The following is a 24,455-nucleotide window of genomic DNA, read 5'->3' on the forward strand; positions in this document are numbered from 1 at the left end:
GAGCCAACTATTTTTCATCAAACAAACTAATTATTTTATTTGTGCAAATCTGGTTAGTTTTCTGCACGAAAGGAATGTGAATCCTTTATTTTTTAGTTCAAAAAATAACGCAGGGAACATAGCATAACATCATTTCGTGACCTGTCTGTAAAAGTGCAGAAAAATATATTTAATTGACAATGCTAGCAGTTGGTGGTATTCTTAGTGAGGCTTCCAAGTGGCACTTAGGAATACACTGCTGGCTGTACCACTCAATAAATTAATTAAATATCAATTCTCCGTGATTTAACAACCTGTCTTATCTGATCATGAGTTGTTGACACTGTCCGGACAATGTAGGCCTGTTTCCTCGATTTGCTGACATCCGGTCAAAACAATGCCATTTTCACCAAATTATCACATGATAAAATCAACACTAATATTCATATATTATTCCAATTTTTAAAAGGTTTAACATCAAGTGAGTAGTCCCCTTTTTCCATTCGTTCCAAACAGACTTTCTGGTCCTCTTGGAAGTATTTGTTTGACTCAACATCTAAAAGTAGTGACTCCTCTTTGTTTGGTTCGTCCGGGGCATTTTTTTCTTTCTCCTTGATATACTTCTTGTACTTGTAGCGATGGTTTTGGAACCATATTTTTACTTGTGTTGTTGTCAGGTTTATGCTTTTGGCCAACTGTTCCCTTTCGGGGGCCGACAAGTACTTTTGAGATCGAAAACGTGTCTCCAACTCTGCGTTTTGAGCGGGGGTGAACAAATTCCTTCTCTTTCGCTTGGGGATGCTTGAATTGCTTATTTTCAACGACTCGTGTGGTCTGTACATGATGGGTTGTGTATTCATGCCTACATGTTTAAAAACATGCAATCTGACTGTTAGAGTAGTTATGCATAAAATTGTGGAATTGGGAGTTGATTGGCTGTACTTGGTAAGGGTATCGGTAATCATCTATATTCCTTTATTAGTAAAACAATACAAGAAAAACTGCCTTCCAGGGGCCCGTTTTTTCGATTGTCGAGAGTACAGTAGTGGAAGTCCTGGTAGTAGTTGGTAGGAGGCATATTATGGTAGTTGAAGGGTGTGATAGCATATTCGTTGGAAGGGGGAAAGTCCGTCGAGTATGAGGGCATTAGGGGATAATTCTGACTGCGCGGTACGGAATTGAACAAATTGTTATCCGTTGAGTTGTTGAGACGTTTTGAGTTTTGAGAAAACAAATTATGAGAGCTTGTCGACATTATTTGGTGCACTCTCGACGTTTCTTAATTGTTATCAACCGTCGCCAATATTTCTTAACTAATTTATGAACGCTACGTGTTCCGCATGTATTATACTCTGCTGAATATCAGTCGTGGACAAAAATTGTTCACTCATCACACATTATTGAATGGTTTCCTCAATTAATCCAAACGGAATGAGGACACGAATAATAAATTTGATAATCCCGTGGAGATTTTTTGGGTGAATCCGTAATAAAAAGAGGTGGAAGATTATATTTTTTAATTTAAAATAAATTATCAGAGTGTTTGGTGTGATGTCCTCGAAAATAAGAAGCATTCGAATATATTCGACAATAAACGTATCCGAAAGTGTTATTACCCCAGAATGTGGTCTGTGTGGGGTCGGAAGGCACGGTGGAGGACAAATACTGGGTACTGACTATCAACAGAAACGTCAGCCAAGACATGCTATTGGACTCAATGGAGGTACAGATATATATAATAAATTCAAGGATCGACAATTCAATCGCAGAGAACTCAACCACGTACTCAGGAAACACAAAGTAGAGTTCAAGGCAGAGGGAGGAGACAGTTGAGTGACCATGACTGGTTGTAGAAGCCCTTCTGGCGTTCGGAATTCTGGGCTTTATCAAACTGGCGGACGGGTTCTACATGCTCGTAGTGACCAGGCGTTCGTACGTGGGGGATATTGGCCACCACAAAGTGTACAGCATTGCCCATGTGGAGAATATTTACATTTCCAACACGTTCAATATTGTCCAGAGCAGGACGGAGAAAAAGTGATTTTGTGAGAATATTGCAGACTGTACAATTTGTTTAGTTCGGTGGACTTGACATGCCATTTTTACTTTTCCTACACCTACGACATGACCAATTCTTACCAACACAACAATCTTCACAACCAGCCTGCCAAACAGTTTATGTGGAATGGATTTCTCCTTAAACATCTCCGTAGTCCCATTTGGCGTCTCACCCTCGTCCACGGATTCTTCAGGGAGTACAGTATGCCACTCTGCTCACATAGGAATTCACATATACGGAATCACACTGTCCATTGCTCTCCTCGCTCGAAGGTCGGCTCGATTTGCAGGCACAAGGTATCTTCGACGAGGCAGTGACGGACGAGTACGTTTAGCTACTCACATTCAGGGCAATGTAGCCAATCAAGTAGAAATCGAACATATTGTGTGTGACAGGTCTGTGGGTCTCCGAATTTCTTCTTTTGTTCAAATCAGGGGGTCAGTCCCACTTGTTTGGATGCAAGATTACAACACTGCCGGGAAAAGACCTCCTATTACTCGTACTTTCACTTTTCCTCAAAATAGTCTCCGTTTGTGATCCTCGATTCACTCTCACTGCTCGCCACTTTAATAAATTGCTGTACAGATTTGGATGTCCTCTTATTGTTCTCGACCTTGTTCGCAGAAATGTGACTTCCGACGAGTCCCAGTTGGGGGATCAACTCGAATCGGCTGTACAATACCTCAACCAATTCCTTCCGTCTGGAAACCGCATAGAAATCATACATTTCGACATGAAAAAGTATTAATCTATGTCTATCAGTACTCCTAATGAACTGGTCTTGGGAAGGTTGAGGATGCTGAGTCGCCAGATTGTGGACAGAACTAAATACTACGAGTGTATTGGACTGGACGAGCAGATGACACAATCCGGGGTTGTTCGCACTAACTGTGTCGACTGTCTTGACCGCACAAATATTGCCCAATTTGCCATCGGAAGATATGTTTTGGAACATCAGGCAATTGTTTCATTAATTAATGCAGATATTTAATTTGGGGTTGATTTCCATCCCTCGGCTGCATCCTGAATCAATTTATTCTGTGTTTGCTTTTCTAATTTAATTATTTTAGAACGTTTGAGAAACTCTACGATGAAATGGGGGATGCACTTTCATTTCAGTACGCAGGCTCTGGTCTAGTGCACTACATTCGTTATTATTACATCCCCTCAGACATCATATCCACGGCCACCGACATAATTCCCAATCTGTCACGATATTACAGCAACACATTCTTTGGTATGTCTGCATTTAAGGAAGACTAGATAAAAAGAAACAAGCCTCTTTGGACTTGTTTTTGGGTTTATCATGCGAGGACTCGATTCCGCACTCCTCGGAAGAACAGGCGAATGACCCAGCAGCAAATACACGGAAATACTACCGAGATTGTGCGTGGTTTGATCGTCAAATGCTTCAATATTTTCCACATTCCCCCTACCAAAGTGCTTGACTAATTGACTTGTAGTGACAAGAAATGAATTGAATCCTCAAAGAGTGGAGAAAAGAACGGAGTTTCCATTGCTCTATTCGACCACGACATTTCTCGCTGAGCGATTCGTAAATGCAAAAGTTGTGAGGACAAACTCCGAATTCAATGATTTTTACTCAAAAGTTGACAAAAAAGCAGGAATAAACAAACCGGCTTCCAAATTGGTGTGGACTGCTCTGCGGGTTGAGACTGGTGACTTGAAAATGCACAGAAAGTACTAGTTTGTGTCCCACGTCTCCAGTTATGTGGACGCGTCACGAAATGTGGTCAAATTCGACGACTGTGCCCTCCTCAAAAGCATACACAACTCATTTTCAGTCCCAGACTACAAACTGCACAAGAGAGGGGTACATAGTGCAGAAAAATTGCCACATGTCGACTCACATTCCATGCTAATATACCGCACAACAATCAAAGTTAAACAATAAAGTAATAGTCAACAAGCATGGTTGGGTGTCCATGGCCCCAAACTGGCAGATGCATAGTAGTCCATTGGATAGTCCTCCCGCCACGGGGTTGCCCCAACAGCCACCATTCCTTCGTAGGGAGTCAACAGTGGTTTGTCATAAGCACGAGCCCAGTCAATGGAAAGACGAGGACAGGCAACCTGTACCCATCTGGGAATGCACATAACAAACATACGCGTCAATAGCATCCCCGAAATGTGCCATTCGTGTGGGCGACAGTTCTGATATAAGCACAAGGACGAACGACCGACGAGCCTTTTCGAATGTCTGTGCCAAACATTGCAGCACTTTGAGTGACCCCTGTCTCCCCAAAGTACCCAGAACTAGCCCAAAAGTATGTGCGGATGAGGCCAATTCAATATCCTTCCCACGGACACTCATCATTTGAGCATAGTCATAATATTCCCGTGTGAGTGTGCGAGTATAGGGACTGTAACTACAAGGAATCAACCCACCCAACTTATAGAGGGGAAGTCTCGGGTTAGCAATCATGAGAGCCTCGCTGTGGAATCTTCCATCGCCCACATAACTGGAAATGAGTGGAGGACTGACATGATTAGATCCAAGTCCTCCAATCGAGGGGCAGTACAGCCGAGTACTTCACACGAGGAAAGAGGCTTCTCTCTGGGCAGGACAATATTATAGAGAGGCAGACAAGTCTTTAACTCCTAAAAATCATAAGCCGATAAGACATGAAGGCTTTTAATAAACTGGACTGTGCTCATCACAGCAATCCTCTCTCGGGGACTGAAATTGGCTTGAAGAGTGTCCACCAAGTGGGCAATATCGAAAGCAATGTCCACAAACACATACAGCAGACGAACAGACGACATTTGACTGACGGAGACTAGAGTGGCCAAACATACCCACCCAGACAACTGTGGCCGTAATGAACCAGCAGATCCACGCCTAAGGACTCGGCAGTCAAGTCATCCACACAGCAGGCTCCGTAGATCACATCAGCCATTATGATTACACTCACTCCGGGGGAGAACCTGCACTCCATTAGGTTACAAACCGTTCGAGGATATCCACAATCGTACAGGCAAAGAGGAATAGTCCTTCCGGCATTTGTAAGGCCACTGTTCGGGCTGATAGTTCTCTTATTCGCCAGAGTGTCTTTTCTATTTCAAAGTTGTAGTTTTCGGGTAGCTATCGTTAGTGGTGGAGGATACTGTTTTTATGGCTTCTTGAAGGGCCTTGTTGTCTTGGATGTCTCTGGGCATGCAACGCCGGCCTCGATGTCTTCGAATATTCCCCACTTTTTCCACACTCACTTCAAAATTGCTCATATTGTCGATTCCCACTAGACCAATTAATATTTAAAATTTAAATATTTTATTAATGAAACAGAATGAGGTGTGGTGGCACCAGTATAACGGGATTGTCAAAATGAGGTCCTCGATAACCAGTCCAGTGGACACAATGGGATGTCACATGCTCGGGGATAAAAGAGCATCCCCCAAGGATTTCCGCTATCAAACCCTCATTGGAGCCATGTTGTCCAGTCAGACCAAAGACCAAGTGACAGCCCAGGCAATGGACAACCTCAGGACTAATTTGGCCAAAGTGGATGTCGAGAATGTGTCCAAACTGACCAAATCAGCCTTATCCAACATAATAAAACCAGTCGGCTTTTTCAACGTAATAATCCTGACTAGTCCAGTAGAAGAAGGCAGAATATATTCTGAGAGTGACGAATATGATCAGGCAAGAGGGGGACATTCCAGACACATTGGAGGGTCTCTGCAGACTTCCAGGCGTGGGCAAGAAAATGGCCAATTTAGTCATGAATATTGCATGGGGAAAAAACGTGGGGATAGCTGTGGACACACACGTGCATAGAATTGTCAATCGACTTGGATGGTTTGGAGGAGGTTGTGCAAATCCGGAAAAGACACGTCGACTGTTGGAAGCAAATATTCCCAGGTATTTGTCCAGGTTGAGTGAAGAGAGCATTGGGGGCAGATTAATGCTGTTCTCGTAGGCTTTGGGCAGTCCATTTGCACGGCCATTTCTCCAAAATGTCATTTGTGTGCTGTTTCTCCCCTTTGTCCTTTTTTTCCCTTAATAATAAAGATGGGCATTGATTTATGAAGTTTGCTACAAAAAATGAATTTGATTATATCGAAATTTATTTATTAGTCATTTTGTGTTGTAATTTTAAATTTTAAATAATATCGATGAAGTCTGTGGTGGAGTGTGATGATGTGGATAACGCCTGTGATCTGAGATATATTTTCAAGTCCAATGTGTTAAAGAAGGAGGAAATAACAGACGAAGAACTATTATTTGGCCACAACAGTTCAATTCCAGGAGATTTCACTGTAACCCACATCGGGACACTCCCCAAAAGTGTCCATAGTCTTAAAAAATGTAAATTTCTTGATTTTGGATGTCAGTGGCGGCAGAAGTGAGGAAATGTCTCATCCACTCGCCTGAACAAGTCAAAGGCAGTCTCCAGAAAATAAATCCTGAGGAGGATTGTGCCACGATTGACGACTCCTGGGCTGACTGTGATTTATTCGACGATCATTCAAGCCTTGGAAGACAGCAGTCGGGATTCTGGGTTTAATGACACGACTGATGGCCTGGTGTGGGATGACCACGTTTCCGACCAGTTATTTTGTTCTGTTGAGAGTATTTACCCAGAATAAATCAATTCTTTTGGTTGTTTTTTAGGCAAAAATGTCTGAATAACGTGACAAGTTATTTTATTTATTTATCATAATAAATAATTAAAAAAATTATATTGTAAAAAAATAAATAATTTATTTTAGAATACATTTTTAAAGTTAGTTGATATATGAATAGCCAAATTTATCTTTCAGGAATCGTCGAAGGTTTTTCTGGGCTTAATTTGAAAGGGTTTTATGGAATTTCGTGGACTCATTCACAAAGACTGGCCCTGTTCAATCGGATGGGCCAACTACACCTCAACACATATATCTACGCCCCCAAGGACGACCCCAAACATCGACTGCAGTGGAGAGTTCTCTACGATGACACAGAACTAAGTATTTTTCTCACATTCCTCAGACAATTTCCAAAAACTGATCGAAACCAGTTCGGAAAATAATGTGGAATTGATTTATGCCATTTCCCCAGGATTAGATATTGTCTACTCGTCCGGAGAAGATGTCCAAAAACTACTCGCCAAACTATGCCAAGTAAGGAGAATTAATCAGCAGATCCAACAACTCGGCTGCAATTCTTTCGGACTGTTTTTCGACGATATTGACCTCAAAATGAGCGAGAGGGACCAAGCCGTGTTTCCGTCACTCGCGGGGGCTCAGGTCGACCTCACCAACCGAATATTCACGTATTTGAATCCTCGTCTGTTCCTGTTCTGTCCGACGGGTTTCCCTGTCTGTTTAGTCGTAGTGTACTGTACGAGTTATGCAAACAAAAAGACATGTTGGGACTATTTGGTCTCCATTGGGAATTGTCTGCTGTCGGGAATAGACATTTTGTGGACTGGGGACTCGGTCATTGCCAGGACAATCAGTGCAGATTCTTTATCCTGCATAAACTCGGTGATATGTCGACAGTGATTTGCAGATGATGAATCGTCCAGTGATAATTTGGGACAATATTCACAGCAATGACAGTCGCCAACATATGCTTAATCTTGGTCCCTACTCTTCGAGGGATCCGGGGATAATTCACGTGACCAGAGGAGTATTTCTTAACCCCAATATGGAATTTGAGTGCAATACGTTTCCTATTCTCACTTTTGTTGATTGGCTGAACTGGTCGGTCACCCAATCGAGTTACAAAGAGGCTCAACTTGGGTTTCTTGACCAAATCAACTCGTTCGATGACACGCCTGGATTCATTCACTCCAGAAAATTGTCTTCTGAGCCTATGGAGATTGACAGAGTTCAGTTGCCCCTTATTCGGGCAGTGGAGGTGTCTGATTTGGACCTGTTGATCAACTTGTTCTATCTCCCATTCGAATTCTCCGAGTCGGGAAGAGACATCATTTCCCAATACGCGTGGCTGACGGATAACTGTGGCTGTGCTCAGGGGAGAGTCGAGTCCCTCGCGTACTGTGAGTGGAGGACAAGGATGACTTCCTTTCTCACCCAAATTGAGCAGATTGTGTTTGTACTGGGCAGAATTGCCTCAATGCCCAACCGAGTAATTTCTGATGAACTGGCTCCCTACATTTGCCACCTCCGATGGACTCTTCAACACGTTTTTGTGGTTCTCACTTGGCTGAGTTGTCCGATGTCTTCATTCTGTAGATCTCGGTAAGTTCAGGGGCGACTTGATTCCCGGGAAGGAAAATAAAAGTGTAGACTTGATGGAATTCGATGCCGTTGAGTCCGAATCGTTTATTCTCATCAACGAACTCAAAGTAGCACTCCATCTTATAGAAGCTTATTCAACCGATCGGCCACCTCCCTGATTTGACCCACCAGCCACCCCTCCTTCTCTTTCCTCATTATAAGGTGGTTGTCTATGATGAGGCAATTCACGCTGTTTGTTAGTCCTTCTTTATTGTAGAATTTGGTTATGGATTTTGGGATTGTGTGGAACAGTTCTGTCGGGGGGGATGACTCGGTCCTTCTCCAAACAATGGCCATGGACTCTTTTTTTACTTTTTTGCTCTGTGATGTAGCAGACGGGGACAGAATTGTTGGGTTTGTCACGGCCTCGCTGACACCGGAGGATTATAATGACTTTTATTCGAATCTCGTGGCTGTCGAGGGGATGAGTGATGGAGCCCTTTCCTTCATGAGGATGTGTCTGTCGGAGGATATGGGGGACCATAATGCAGTCATCCACTTGTTCGAGGCATTGAGCACGGCACTCCAATTCAACGGAATGGAGAGTGTTTATACTGAAGTGGCGGGGAGTGATGTGGAGATGATGGCTGTGTTGGCAGACCGTCTTGGATTTTCGGATGTGTCGGTTTTCTATCGATTTCAAAAGAATATTCATATTTTCGGACGAACTTTTCACCCTATATCCAAATAATTGTTTTAATCCATTAAAGAATATAATTTACGTCTACCAATTTCATTTGACGTATCATTCCGGCTACTCATGTCGACTTAGTCAAAGGAAGTTTATAGATTTAGCAATTTTCAAATTCCAAAGTAAACAAGTTTATTTAATGAGATATCAGTAGTGGATTACAAATCTGTCTGTGGTTCAAATACAAGATTATTTATTCCTCAATTGTGAAATCCAATTCGATAATTCTGCATCTTGAGACTGCGAATTAATTTTAGGAATAAGGGATTTTCGAACAGACTTGATATATTGACTTGGCCGCTCTGTTCCTGACCTTGTTATTTTCCTTTTATATAGATTCTATATTATTTCATTTATTCCTGAATGGATTGTGAAATGGATTTTAGAAATAAGGAATTTCTCAAACAGACTTGACTCACCCAAGCAGTTGGAATGTTGTTGTGTTCGTCATAGTTCCATGAGTGTATTGATTGATAAGTATTTACGCCATTCGTGTAGCTCAACTATGCGTGTGTGCCACATTAATTATTTATTTACGTAAGTTATATTTTGTATAAATACCGACAAGTAGAGATTTTTAATTTCTTAATTAATCATCACATTTAAGCGCCTCCAAAAAGAGTGACTTTGTGGTTCAATGTGCAGTGCAGGCGACGACCAAGAGGCAGACCTGTCCATTGATAATATTAGAACACTGGACTGAGAAGAAACGACGACTCCCAGGACTCGACCAACTCCAGTCCAATACTAAAAAGAAAAAAGCCCTCATCTCCACAACACAGCGACGATACAGCTGTCATTCCAATAATAATTCCGACAGAGTTCATGTCCCATTTGCCTCGAACCGTGGACCAATTACGGACCCCACCGACTGTGTTCTCTTCGATGTGGACACTTGTTTGGATTCGAGTATTCCATTTTTCTATTCCTTAGTTGTATTCGTCGGTGGCTGATTTCTTCCGCGAATGGACGGTGTCCCAACTGCAACAAGAAAGCCCGGAGAGGTGACATCCGACTTCTCTACGTGCGGAGACTGACAGTTGGGTGACACATTCAATTCTTAGGCAGTCGACCACTCCGAATTGGAGGCTGTTCGAGAAGGGACTAATTTGGAGAGGAAACGACGACAAACTGCGGAAAGGGAGATCTCCATGCTCAAAATGTACATCGAGGACTTGAGTGGTGAAATTCGTTTTTTGCGGAGAAGGGAGGTGACCTCTGTGCCCAATGAAGGGGATTTGGACGACTTGTGGCACTACGAAGGGACTTGTCGAGTACCTCTTCCATCTGGAGTTTCATTTTTGGAGAAATATTAGGATAATGCTCGGTACAGAGTGATGACCCACTCCCACGACGATTTGGTTGTGTCCCGTCGGTCTTCCAGTCGCCAAACCGTCAATTTTGCCGGGTTTGGAGTGAGGGTTTTCAAAAAACATGACTTTGGGAGAGTGCAGGATGTCCACCTCCATGGGGGAGTCATTCGAGATTTGGCAATTTCTGAGACTTGCCCAAATCTGCTGCTTTCAGTGGGATTCGACAAATGTGCTAAAATAACAGACGTGCACAATTCGTGTGTGCTTTTCAATTTTTCTCTCCCCACTGCTTTGTGGTCGTGTTGTTGGAATTCAGTCGAGTCGTCTTATTTTTATGTCGGAGGGTCCTGTGGGTGTGTCGATGTGTTTGATATTCGAAATCTCACTCGTGTTTGTCAATTTCCTGCACTCAACAACTCCCCTGTCCACACTTTGTACTCAGATCGGAATAGTCTGCTTGTCGGACAAACACAGTCCATTTCATTCTGCATTGAGTGTATGACAGATCACTATCGGCGGATGGAATGTCCTCTCAATGCCATGATTTCCTCAATTTCTGTGGATGCAGAATCACGGAATGTTTTGGCCACCTACAGACAGTCATCCGCCACCACCAACGTCAATCGGCTTGAGTTGTACAAACTTGACAGTCTGATGGAAGAGGGTGGATACAAAGGGCCTACTCATGCTTTCAGCAATCCGGGGTCTGGTCCGTCCGTCCAGCGCTCTTCCGTGTTTACAAGACCTAATTTTCCAGATGATGTGATTGTGTGTGCCAGTGATCAACAAACTCCGAAATTGAACGTGTTTTCGACTGGTTGTCCCCATTTTATGAGACAAATTCCTGTCGATGGAGTTCCACTCGATGTTCTTCCCTACGGAAGTTGTCCTTCTAACAAAAATTTGTTGGCTGTTCTCAATTCGAAATCTCTCCAAATATATCGACTATCACAAAAAGAATGAAATTAACATTTTATTTATAATAATTACATTATTTTTATGCGCCTTGTTTCATTTCTCTTGTCTTTTGTCTTCACTAGCCTGTCTGTAAAGAGAGAATGGAGTAACTAATTAATGATTCCTACAATCTACTTTTGCTGATTCTTGCTGATATCATTTTACGTCATACATGTTTTATTAGTCGAATCAAAAAGGACGTGGTGGATCTTTGTGAAAATATGAATTGATAGAGAATTTATAATATAGAATACACAATCTGAGTGAGTCAGTTATGATGAGACGAACAGGCATAATTGGATATCACAATTAGTTTTACCTGACAAATCAACTCTTGATTAAAATGTCGTTATTTCTGGTTTTTGTGTTGTGAAGGTGCTAATCTTTTGTGTATTTTAACGTTTTCTATTATTTATATTCAGTCCTAAACTATCCAACGGCACCTCTAATATGATCCCTTGTCTAACGTATGGTGACGATATTCAAAATATGAAAGAAATGTTTCTCTTCTGGAAGTTTTTTGCATTCATGAAACAATTAAACTTACATGTTTTGTCTTGTAATGAAAACATGGCTTTCTAATTATGTGAAGTAATCTCAATAGCAGTATAATCGATTGATGACATACTCTGAGCAATAAAGGAGAAATGATTGGCCTTAAACCAAACAACCAAAGTCACAAAATAAACACATTAATTATATTTCAGAATATAACAATGTGATGAACGAACGGTGGATATAACAGAACGAGAAATATAATGTATATTAATAAACAAAATGAATAAAATGTATATAACAAACATGTTATCGAGTATTTAAATATATATTTGATAGCCAACCCATCTGCACTTTCTAAGCGTTGCCAATCGCCCATTCAAACATGTCTAGTTCTGAAGATAACAACAATGAAGAATCCGAATCTGATTCATACGAGTCTCTCGAGTTCGAAAGGTTAGCAAATCTGAGGTCGCACATGTAGTGACGACTCGAGCGATGATTCAGACGAATGGGACCCTTTCGATGGCTTTGACGAAGAAACAGAAAAGCTTTCGGATTCGAATGAGACTGAGCTTATACTAAGTTCAATTGACTATATTTCCATCGATATTGAGCAGGATAAGGATGGAGTTTGCAAATCCTGTCGTTGTCTATTTAACCAACAACTGAAAATTCCCCTCTTTTTGTTCGAATGTCTGCACACACTCTGCAGAAGATGCATAATTAAGCAACTCAGTGTGACCGGGTGGACAGTTCAATGTCCTTTGTGCTTCAAGAAAACTGAATTGCCACTTCGCGATCGGTTTTCTGTGCTTGAAATAGATTTACATTCTCTTCAAATTGCTATTTCCAAAAATGAAACAAGCCATTAATTTTATCTAAGAATTTTATCAGATGCTTATTTGATATGCTTTTTATATTTAATAAATTTTACACTATCACACCTTTTTTGGCATAAAAAGAGAGTTCAGAATAGTGTCTCAAGCAGGCACCCACGGCTTAAAGGATATAAAGGTACATTCTTTGATTAAATATTTTCGGTAGATCTCACTGAGGAGCGAATTGGAAAGATACTTGGATTGTCTAAAGACCTTATTATTTTTATGATTTTAAGGATTTGGCCACAATAATCCCAAATAACTTTTTGGGTGGTCAAACTTTTTGAAAAATTAATGATTGTAAATCAAGAAATGAACAAATGTTATTTTAAGAATAAAGAAAACCACAAATAACTAATCAAAGATTTGATTTTATAAAAGTTTTCCGCTTTATTACTAAAATCTATCATTTAAGATAGTTATTTCCCTTGTGCCACCATCTCCTAAATACGTTTTGTTGATCGCTTCCAGTTCCCTCTGTTCCTTGATATTTTCCTCGGGAGCCCAGGATCGTGTCAGCCTTTTCAATCAGAGTCAGGTCTTATGTAGAATGGTTAGAAGCGTAATCCGTAATCTTCTCTGGAAAGTCGAGCTCAAATGAGGAGCGTAGTGGAGGTGTTTAATTGCAAGATTAGCAGTAGTATTCTTGTCCATTCTTAAGATGTTTCCAAATAAACCCCATCTGTTACTTCACATTTTTTCCATTCAGAGGGTGTATATTGTAATGGGAGTAGAGGTATTTGCTTGAGATGTGCTTTGGCTGGGAGATTTTTTGGATTTATTTGAGCTAGGTTCTGTAGAAGGAGTTAAAACTTATCATTGCATGCATTGTAACTGTTCAGGTAGAGGAGTTGTACAGTAAGAGTGGCTTTACGAACATATTGTACAGTCTCGGCCAAATGTTAGAGGCACCCTATTTTTTAACTAAAAATCCATATTTGTGGCAAAATTTCGAAAAGTCTAAAAGAGTAAAATAATTTTTTGTCTAAGATCGACCAGTTTGCAACAATTATAAGGACGGAATATTTCTGGCAATTTAGAAAATGGAAAAACAATCCTCCCATATGTTAGAGGCAGCTTTTTAAAAAACGCAAAAATCAAATTTAATTTTACTGAATAAGTCAATGTTTCGTAGTCCTTACTACTGAAAAAATTCTTTCTAAAATGGATTCAGAAAGTCTTACAACCACATCATTTTCGATGTTATTTTTTGTCTCACTCCATAATTCCTGAATTAAGGACGCATTTACAATTCTCTTTAAAATCGACTATAGATTTTCGATTATGTTCAAGTCCGGAAACTGACTCGGCCAATTTTCCAAGAGATTTATATTATTTTTAGTGAGGTACCCTTTCGTTGACCTGAATGTATGACAGGTCGCTCCGTCTTGCTGAAGAAGATACTCTTTCTCGTACAAATTATCAAGTCATTCACTTAAAATTCGTTGATATTCGAGCGACATAAAATCATTGCCTTTTCTTCATTACTTTATTGTTTTTATTTTATTTAATTAAAAATGCATAAATATAATGTTTAATAAAAATTAATTATGTAAATTCTATCTTAAATTATTTAAGAATCCAGATCGTCAGTGATTTCTCTTCTTCGCTTGGAAGAAGAGTTTGCAACAAAATTCTCATCATTTTTCATTTCTGCGTCAAAGTAATTGTTCAACTGAGTGTCCTCACGACATGCCAGCTCCGCAAGTTGATTGGCGGCAGAGGCGTACTCCTCGTTGTCTACCTTCATCCCATGTCTGTGTTCAATAAACATACTCTCTAGAGTCCTCTTCAGCACAACCGACTGGATGTATGTCCTCGTTCCTTCTTCAATGGATAATTTGTCCATATGACTTTTAAAGAACTTTGAGACAACTCCATCCCATGTCAAGACAATTGGAATAATCTTCACTTTTGCTTCATAGAGAACCGACAGTTCGTTTGCAAGCAGGTCATATTTGTGAAATTTCTCCACTTCAACTTGCTTTAAACGGTCTTGCGAGGTAACTCCCACTTCGATTAAATGAATTTCTCTTTTCCTCTTGTCATAAACGAAGATATCAGGTTTATTGAATTGAACCTTTGTTTCAGTCATAATTGAAGTGTCAACTCTAATTTCGACATTTTGGGTCGACATTGTTGACACGACTGAATGTCCTTTCAATTTCCTGCTTCGTTTTATTCCATACATTCGACACAAGTGGAGATGAATACACTTTACCACTTCGTTGTGTCTTCGGAGATAATCACTGTTTAGCATCCTACCACACCGCGTGGCTAGATGGTCAACAGTCTGCCTGCTTTTTTTGCAGTGGACGCATAGTGATCCCGTGTATGCAAAGAACAAATTCCTATCTTGCAAAAGACAGTACAATGCTTCGCTTCGTGGACCATTGTTCCCTTTCGATAGCCATTGCGAAGAAGTAGATATGTCGACATCTGATTCCTCCATACATTTGAACATCACCGAGTGTAGTGATTTACTGTTAATTCGGTTAAGCAAGAGTTTCCTTTGTGCGTCCTTCAGTAACTCAATGGTCAGATTTTCCCTGCCGACAGCTGCATATTTGGAGACAAGAAATTCTGCGATTGTGGCTAAGTGCCATTTTTTTCCTTTTATTACTCGCAGAATACCCGACCTCCGCAGACAGGTAGTCGACTGTTTTTCCAAACTTTTAAGAAACTGGAAGAGCATTAATTCGCTTTTGAATGAAATTGAGGCAAGTCCTCTTCCAAGGTCTTGCGGTCCAAATACAACCTCTCCTTATTTGCAGGCTGGAGGTGTAACTTGAGAGTCGTAAGTAATCGGCGTATTTGTTGGTCAATCTCATCAAATTCGTAAGGTTCAATATTGATTAGCCCAATATAATAATTATATAGGGATAATGCATATTCATTGATTCCACGAAACAAATTTACAGCATTCAGGTTTGTTTTTGACAACATAGTTATCCTCTTCTTGACATTTTCCAATATGGAGTCCATAACTTTATTCTTGAGAACATTACTTCCGCCATCTTCAAGTACACCCAAGTAGCGATATCCGTTGATTCCATCGACAGTCTCACAGCATGATAAAGATTCCACATTAGATGCTGATTTTTCGGAATTCATCTCTAGGCCGACACTTTCAAAAAATCCATTAACAGCCTCCATCATTTTGACTAACACATCTTCTTTGAGGGCAACTATTTTCAGATCGTCAATAAAGAAGAAATGATTGGTGGAGTATGTCAACATATTGGGATCTTCCCGACTAATTTCGAGTTTGGGAAACATGGAGTTAAGCATCCTGCTTAGGGGATCCATCGCCATAACGAATAGCAGCGGGGACAATGAATCTCCTTGAGTATTCCCCGGCTTAACTTTACTTTCCCAATTCTTTTCCCATCGATATGTAAGTTTGCTGTCCACTTAAACCAGAATTATTATAAAAATCTTCTCATGATTATAAGCTAAACAATCTTGACCCTAAAATTATTTTATTTGAAGGTCTTAAATTTCTTTGGATGTTTTGTGAACTGTCCCAATTGTGTGATTAGCCAATAATTTTATGTTGTTTACGAGTTTATTCCATAAAGTTCCAACATGTAAGTTCTAGCAGGAGATTAATCGGCTTGTGATATTTTGGCGAAATAGTTAGTTCTGTAAATATGATTGTTTCTTAAAAGACTACGTATCTAACTTTTGTGTGTTTTTTTTTTGACTTTATTAATCAAAAATCTCTTGTTTAAAAGATGTTTAATTACCAATACTTTATCTTCACTCGATGTTAACGTTTCTCCATGTCTTCGGGCATCTGAGAATAGGACTTTCTTTACTAACATTGTTTTACGATGTGTTTAATAATAAGAATCATTTAGAAGATTAAGGATTAGTACTTGGAATATTAAGTGGCCATAAACACACATTCAATTAAAATAAACAAGAACGGTTGTGTATTTGTAAACATTTACAATTCAGAAAGAATATTCTTGTTTCCCATCAGATTATGTTAGAGAAGACGGCAAGTTTAATTATACATTCAGATGATTTTTAAAACCTGTTTAATGAAATGATATACCCCAAAATATCATTCCAATGAGGTCTATAATTGTTATTTCCACTTTTGACTGCAAGGACCTGGCAGCATCATTAAACACTTGAATCCAAATATTTGTCCTCAGCCAAAAAATAAGCCCAGTATAGCACGCATTTCAAAGTGACTTACCATACAAGAGAGACAATATTGATAATCGAGTCAGACTAGTTTTGATATTTTTGGAGAGTCCCCGGCTTGGAAGGTTTTTAATTCGCCATAGTTCACGGGAATGGAAAAAGAATATTAATTTCTTAACTAATAGTAGATTCGAATATTAATATTAAAAATTTTGAAAATTTATATAAAATAAGCTTAAATAAAATAATTGGATATAATTCCGAACCTTGTGTTGTGCAGCTTTGTGGTTACTAAATTTATAAATTTAACTGCTTAGATAATGGATTTAGTGAGATTCCTTGCTCATACTTTCTGTTGTCCACCATTCCCATCCCGTATAGCAGCCAAAATAGCATTTCACCCACCAACACCCCCATCCTACAAAGTTAAACAAACGCAAGAAAAAGGAATTGAATGCATCTTCAACGAGGAAATGTGCAAAATCGAGCCGGACGAACTAGCATACACTCAAATGAAGATTTGGAACACTTCCTTGGGCAACCGAATCACCGTTATGCACATTTCTCCATTCAGAAGACCCCGCTGCACTCTCCTTTGTAGTCACGGAAATGCCGGGGACCTCGGTCTGCTGTATGAGTGCTACCTCATGCTTGCACGACGTCTCCACTGTAACGTGGTTTGCTACGACTACTCGGGCTATGGGGGAAGTTCAGGTCGTCCTTCCGAAGCCGACTTGTATGCGGACGTCGAGGCGGCTTGGGACTGTACTTTGAACGGATTCTTTGTGCCTATGGAGAGAATTGTGCTCTACGGACACAGTATAGGCACAGTCGCCTCCCTTTACTTGGCCTGTCTTGTTCAGACGCGTGGTCTTATTTTGGTTGCTCCTTTGGCCTCGGGATTGCATTTTTTGTTTGCTCCCAGGAAGATGAAGCGTTTTGGCGTGTTTTTTAATAAGTATTATATTCTTGGCATTTGCAGTCTTGGTAGGATCAGCAAGGTCAAATGTCCGACGCTCATCGTCCATGGAGAGGCCGATACTATTGTCCATGTTGAACACAGTCGTCTGCTCGCTGCGAAGGCTCGTTCTGATATTACGGATGTATTTTTTATTCCACATGTTGGTCACAATGACATTGAGTTAATGCCCGACTTTTTTAAATATCTCAAGAATTTTCTTAATAAAGTTGCTCCGTTTGACTAATCTACTTTTATGTTGTGTTTCATTCATTTCTTTAAGTAGACTATTTTCCATTATAGATATCGAGGTACTTTCATTTACATCATTCTCATTTTTGTCTGGTTTTCATGGGTTTCAATTACTGTTTTTAATTAATTAATATAATCAACGCACACTGCGTCCTTGCCGCTGGGACTTAACGTTTTTCGTTGTCTTTTAATCAAAAAAAATTAATATAATCTGTGATGAAATTTAAAGATTAGATAAGGTTTGATAAAAAAGTATTTCGAAGTTTGTTTTTAGCAATAATAATCAACTACATATATTTTAAACGCCTGCTGACCAAAAAATAAAATCTATTTTATTTACTGTAAACACATGGCCACACAATCACGGAGTCTATCTCCCTGAAGCTGTCTTCTGCCGGCACTGATCCAACACCGTAACTTACTGAACAAAGAACAGGTTCCAATCACTGCACCTCTGCAAAAATTACCGTAAACCGTCAATCATTTATAAAAAATGCTAACATTGATTACAAAAAGATATGCCTATCTGCAATCAATCCCCTCTTTAGTTTCTAAGGAATGCCGGAATCTACTGATGTCGTCCAATTGAAGTTGAGAGTCCTTTGCCCACTTTTGAGGTTCACTTTATTGTCCTCGTCAAGTTCTTTCTTTATTTTCAAAGCACTGATCTGCTGACAGTCATCTCTATCAATTCACCCATTTCAATACTTTACCCAAATACGTTCTAAGGGAATGGTTCTCAAACTTTTTTGTCTCGCGTACCACCTTTATTCTATTTTTGGCGTTTGTAGTCTTGCTAGGATTGACGTTTAAATAATTTTTTTGCGTACCCCTTATAGATTTTTAAAAATTAAAGAAACAAATTCTTTAATTAATGAGATTTTGTTTATCAATGACTAATCTTTTTATTTTTGGATCCTTTGATTTCACGCAAAAATATAATCCTTAACATTTTTCTTGCCCAATGAACTGATTTTAAATTTAACAATGACGAAAATCTTTTTTGGCAGAGATATGTTGTTGAAAACCAAAAGAAAATCGATTATATATAATCCAATGTTTTGATATTATTTTACACCAAAGTGTAAAATTAAAATTTTTTGTATTATCTATCCACAATTGGAGCTTCATAAAGAAAGGCTTAAATATTTACACTATTTCCTTAAAAACTTGTATTTTCTAAAAAATCAACAATTGTAATTCTCTTTGTTTGTACCGATAAATTCAAAACATTAATTCGCAAAAAAATGTCTGTTAAATAAAATAGCATTATATCCTAATACTTATTTGATCACATTGATGAATATAAATGTTTGTTTTTGCTAAGAAAATATTCATAAATATCATTCTTCAAATTCCGGACTCTCAAAAAAACACCTCCTTTGGATAACCACCGGACTTTTGTGTAATATACTAAAACCTCCTCATCTGAACTAAATTCTTCACAAATTAAATAAAAAATTCGTGAATTCAAAAGACTTTTGATATGATTAACAATTTTGCATTTGCGACTCGGTAAGAAATCATGTAATTATTATCCAATTCACGCGAAATCAAAAGGTTAGTTAAGATTTCACTTTTGCTACGCGACTCAGAATACGTTATGATAGTCGTTTCCATCCTCCCCTATTTCGTGCAAGATCTCTCAGGTCGTCCAGGTCATCTATCGATTTCAGTTTTCTTCCAATTGTTTTGAGTTCATGGTCCAGCGTGGTCGTTAATATTGTTATTTGTCGGCCCAATATGTTGTATTGTTTGATAAGCAGAAGTAAGATTCCATGGCCTGGTTAGCCGGAGTAATTTGCGATGTTCTTAAGATATGTCCAAAGAACTGCTATTTCATGGCCATCGCTTAATTTGCGATTTGAATGTATAAGTAATTCTGTATAGTTCTTTGCTCATTTTATTCGGCCATCCTAGGAATTGTCTTAATTGTCGTCTGTATAACGAGTTGAAATGCACCATTTCTTTAGCGGATAGACCAGATTCCCGCGTTGTAAAGTAGGATTGGTTCAACGAAGAAATTGTAAAGTCAAATATGAAGGCGTGTTCCTATGTACTCGCGTCTCATCCAGATCGTCCACATTTTTTAAAAGAAGCAACAGCCAGCACTTTTCTTCAAATAGTGTCCTTCGAATCCCCAAGGAGAGATCCAACTATCTTGCAAGTTCTCCACTTCCCGTTTCTCGTCGCGAGGCGGGATATAATTGTTTTCTCTGTTTTATCTGGGTTTACAGCCAAAGACCATTCAGCAAATGAGGAATCACACTTAGTAAATTTTCAAGTGAATTCTGGTCTCGACAGACGTAAATTCCTTCATGTAAAATATTTTTAATAATAAAAAATTAATTTCAAAATTGAATGAATCATCTATTTGCTGAATATTTTCCATTTTGTTTTTGAAAAATCATTTGATAATTCGAAACTTTATGCCGAGAAAGTAACGAAGGCTTCGTGAATTCAAGAAATAGAATTTTGTGACAAATAAGACACTGCGGATTTTCACTCCGTTTATAATCACGAAGTAAAATCGATAGTTGAAATAATAATTGTTTTATTTTCGAATCTCCTTAACCCGTAAATTCATAAGAAAAACTAATAGCGTGGAGATATATTTTGTTAATAATTATCTATTTATTAACAACACTCTCCTATGCCGATGACATAGTTGTCGCATCTAGGGATGTAAATGTCGAATACGCGAAGGAAAGACTACAAAGAATACTGGACGACTTATATGGATGGCTATATGAAAACAGACTACATGCATGTTCCGAAAAGTCAGCAGTCACTCTATTCACGAAAAATAGGAAGATGGGGACGAAAACTATTGATGTCATGTTGAACGGAATTCCAATACCACAAAAGAAAACACAGAAGATATTGGGAGTAACGTTTGATACTTTCCTCTGTTTTTCACCTCACGTATCAACCTGTATAAAGAAGATCAATTTTGTAAAAGCCTTCCTTTGGAACTGTGGGAGAACTTATCCGCCAGGGGTAAAGACCCTTTACAAGCATTATATCGAGCCAACAATAGGCTATGCATGTGCTGCTTGGGGCTGTAACCTGGCGGCAACGAACCGGCTAAAAATCGAAAAAATTCAAGAAAGATCTATCAACCTACTGAAGGACCATACCGATAGGGAAATTGTCCATAGAACACTGGAGTCTCTCGTAGAGGCAAATGGGGGGGATCGTGGAAATGGACCACAAACCATTCACCGTACATACAGAAAGTGTGTGGGGTCACGGTCGGAACATCGTGAAAAGATGGCTCGACTGTTGAGAAGTGTCGGAATCACCTGAACACGTTAGTTAATGGTTAAGACGGTGATTTTGTTTGGCTTAAATAATAATAATAATTTAATTTGATTAGAATTTTTATTACAATTATAATTGAATATTTTTTATTTTGAAGTGGAAGTCAATAGATTTGAAATTTTTTTCTACATCCTAGTGAATCCCCCATACCACCCCAGTTTGAAAACCATTTTTAGGGTCTCCTAATTATAGTTCTTTAAATATACGCCTTGATTGAGTCATCTATTTTGGGGGTATTTTGGTGATGCTTGTAACAATTTGTCGTACTATTCTAAATTATTACCAAGGATAATACGCTTACTTTAGCAACGTGAATCGATGCTAATTCGCTGGCCAGAAGTTGACCACATTTTGTAACCTAATGATCAATGTTTTTGTAGAAGTGCCAAAGTGCGCTTTGCTTTGGACGTGTTAAAGGATAGGGTGAGATTATGAACAAAAAAAGGTACTTTTGTCGAAGTGGTCGCAGTTTTTTTGAAGATAATTAAAATTAATTAATTTTTTTAGTGAAAAATAGATTATTTAATTATAACCCTCTATCAATAATTTAAATGGTTATTAAAATTATTTAAAAATTTATTTAACCAATTTAGTCATTTTTAGTACGCGGCATCCAAATTCCAGGACTGTAGAAGGAATTTATGTCTTTTACAATCTGTGCAAAAGATTCCTTATAGTTCTGTATTTGTTTTCGCCACATAAATTCTGAAAAAATAACTAACTAAAAAAACCGGTACTTTTGTCGAAGTGGTCGCAGTTTTTTTAGGCCTTTTAAAAAATCTAATAATTTTTGAGGTGGAATATATTATATTTTATTTAAGTCGCTCTATCAATAATTTAAAATATTATTAAATTTTTTACTAATTTATTTTCTAATTTTGTTTAATATTATGGCGAGCATGTACCTAATATTGATATAAACTGGCACTATAGGTCACATGGAAAATTCTGTTGTGGACTTATGCAACATCAAATTCCGACAGCTCCCAATAAGTAAGGAGGATGCAGTGCATTTTCTGTTAATACTATTTTAAATTATTGATAGAGCGACTTAAATAAAATATAATATATTCCACCTCAAAAATTATTAGATTTTTTAAAAGGCCTAAAAAAACTGCGACCACTTCGACAAAAGTACCCAAAAAAATATCATTCCATCACCTTGAGGAAAATTATTTTCATTTATAAGCCACCAGGTAGAACCTGGAAGTTCCGAGTTCGTATTCATGAGACAATTGAAATGCATTGAATCCAGAAACTTTTTTTCAATTTTTTCAATTAAATTTTTTGTCGGCTTTGGACAGATTGATTAAATTTAATTTGATATTCATAAGATTAGCAATAATCTAAAGCAATCGGCTGATTTTATCATTAATAGTTAGTCTGTTGACCTTCTATTTTGTAATTAAGTTCTTAATGAAATTCACAATCAATAATGACAGCCTAAAAATTATGCACAAGAAAATATGGTCTACTGAATCAGAGATTTTCTTTACATTTATTCACGTCGTTTTAATGCTAATTAATCGTCTGTTCTCTGGCTCCCTGACACATTCTTATAGTGCTTAATTAGCAATTACTGACTAACGGGTATTCCCCAATATAGTCTGACATTTTTATAGACTTTGTAACAAGTTTGCATAAATTAATACAAGTAATTGACTTGCGGTTATTTAGTGAATGCCAAGTTTTATTTTTCTGCGTGAATAAACCTTAATTCGAAAGTCAAGAAATCAGTAGTGGAAATTAATAAAGTATTAAATAATTTATTCAAAGAGGATTAGATTAATATTTTCTGACAGCTAAATATTCTGTTGTCAAATTTAAATACAGATTATGCATTTAATTAAATGCTGGTTTATAAATACAACGAATATTAGACAACATCAAACGTTTTTAAACCAATAATAAATTAATAGTTAATCAGAAACTAAGCAGATCTCACTCCAGCTCGCTGATATCCACTCTCCTTCTCTTGGAAGAAGAGTCTACTTCCAGCTGCCTCTTACTCCCCACTACCACATCTGATTCAACCATTGCATCTTCTTTAGCATTCATTGGGTCGTCTTCATTTTTGCATGCCATCTCCACATACCGGTTGGAAGCAGAAGCGTATTCTTCACCAGATACCTTCATTCCGTGCTTGTGTTCGATCATCATACTCTCGAGCGTTCTTTTCAGTACAACGGATTGGATGTATGTCCTCGTTCCTGCTTCAATAGATAGTTTCTTCATATAATTTTGAAGCATTTCGAGACAACTCCATCCCATGTCATAACCACAGGAATTATTTTTACTTGACAGCTATACAGAAGCGAAAGCTCACTTGCCAATAGGTCATACTTGTGACACTTTTCAACCTCCACTTGCTTGAGGCGATCTTAGACAACATCATATTATAACTCATATTTAAAATTCAAATGCTATGAATAATTTGAAAGCATAATTCATTTCCTGTTTTCTTGGTATGAGAAATGTTAAATAACTTTATAAACCACACGGTGGCTCCATAATTATTTAAAAGAACAGAAATAACAGAGGGTGCCGTGTGGCATCATGTTTTTAACATTTTCCAATCTCGCTTGGTTTGTGACTTTAATTTAAATAAATGAGATTTAAAATTATAAAATAATGCCATATTCATAAACGCAAACGGCTTCCAATAAACAAGTAATTAATGTATAAATCAATATGAACAATTGATATTAAAGATCGATTATATATGTTTAATTAGATAAATATAAAAACTAGACCAGTCAAGTTCTTATTTCTTAACAAAGTATGTATATATATACTAACAGTACAAAAGTAGTACTGTTCCGTTTCCATGACATTGGACAATCGGCTATCGATCGGGAATGGTCGATACGCCAAAATGCAGTTTATTACGTCAAACGCATACTCATATTGTTTATTTCTGTAGAGTATCTACGTTTCATCTCTCTATTCCACTGTGGGCTGATTTTCTTGCGGTATGACGTAATGAAGGATAATTACCGCAGACATTAACCAACGCAATAATTTTATTCCCAGTCTAGAAAAATGCTTAAAAGAAAATGCAGCACAGAATCCGAAGTCAGTCTTCTTTGGTGTATTGTAGAGTTCTGCCAAAACTGCTCGAATGGAGAACATGGCAGAC

At 38.3% G+C, this 24,455-nt stretch overlaps 5 protein-coding genes across 5 annotated transcripts; 2 read left to right on the plus strand and 3 right to left on the minus strand.

Annotated features, from left to right (window-relative positions):
• Positions 1-422: 422 nt before the first annotated feature.
• Positions 423-839, minus strand: LOC115229848 (homeobox protein DTH-2-like). Its single transcript, XM_029800123.1, has one exon. It carries the CDS (start codon positions 837-839, stop codon positions 423-425), a length of 417 nt encoding a protein of 138 aa, XP_029655983.1.
• Positions 840-4,106: 3,267 nt separating this feature from the next.
• LOC115229850 (2-(3-amino-3-carboxypropyl)histidine synthase subunit 1-like) lies at positions 4,107-5,284 on the minus strand. The gene is given in 6 exon segments (XM_036499357.1): positions 4,107-4,520; positions 4,523-4,657; positions 4,721-4,843; positions 4,846-4,969; positions 5,011-5,144; positions 5,270-5,284. Coding segments are annotated over 6 exon segments (945 nt in total).
• Positions 5,285-10,315: 5,031 nt separating this feature from the next.
• Positions 10,316-11,254, plus strand: LOC115229851 (E3 ubiquitin-protein ligase RFWD3-like). Its single transcript, XM_029800124.1, has one exon. It carries the CDS (start codon positions 10,316-10,318, stop codon positions 11,252-11,254), a length of 939 nt encoding a protein of 312 aa, XP_029655984.1.
• A 4,064-nt stretch (positions 11,255-15,318) lies between these two features.
• Positions 15,319-15,939, minus strand: LOC115229852. Its single transcript, XM_029800125.1, has one exon. The coding sequence runs from the start codon at positions 15,937-15,939 to the stop codon at positions 15,319-15,321; it is 621 nt and encodes a 206-aa protein (XP_029655985.1).
• Positions 15,940-17,050: 1,111 nt separating this feature from the next.
• LOC115229853 (alpha/beta hydrolase domain-containing protein 17C-like) lies at positions 17,051-17,987 on the plus strand. The gene is made up of 2 exons (XM_029800127.1): positions 17,051-17,069; positions 17,100-17,987. The coding sequence occupies exon 2, from the start codon at positions 17,103-17,105 to the stop codon at positions 17,985-17,987; it is 885 nt and encodes a 294-aa protein (XP_029655987.1). The 5' UTR covers positions 17,051-17,069; positions 17,100-17,102.
• The last annotated feature ends 6,468 nt before the right edge of the window (positions 17,988-24,455 follow it).

The sequence above is a fragment of the Octopus sinensis genome, unplaced genomic scaffold (assembly GCF_006345805.1).
Source record: "Octopus sinensis unplaced genomic scaffold, ASM634580v1 Contig13678, whole genome shotgun sequence".
NCBI lineage: Eukaryota > Metazoa > Mollusca > Cephalopoda > Octopoda > Octopodidae > Octopus > Octopus sinensis.

Bases quoted from the DNA above. Each gene is read 5' to 3' on its own strand.
- LOC115229853 (XM_029800127.1), top strand. From the start codon at position 17,103: ATGGATTTAGTGAGATTCCTTGCTCATACTTTCTGTTGTCCACCATTC.
- LOC115229851 (XM_029800124.1), top strand. From the start codon at position 10,316: ATGACCCACTCCCACGACGATTTGGTTGTGTCCCGTCGGTCTTCCAGT.
- LOC115229848 (XM_029800123.1), bottom strand. From the start codon at position 839: ATGAATACACAACCCATCATGTACAGACCACACGAGTCGTTGAAAATA.
- LOC115229852 (XM_029800125.1), bottom strand. From the start codon at position 15,939: ATGGCGATGGATCCCCTAAGCAGGATGCTTAACTCCATGTTTCCCAAA.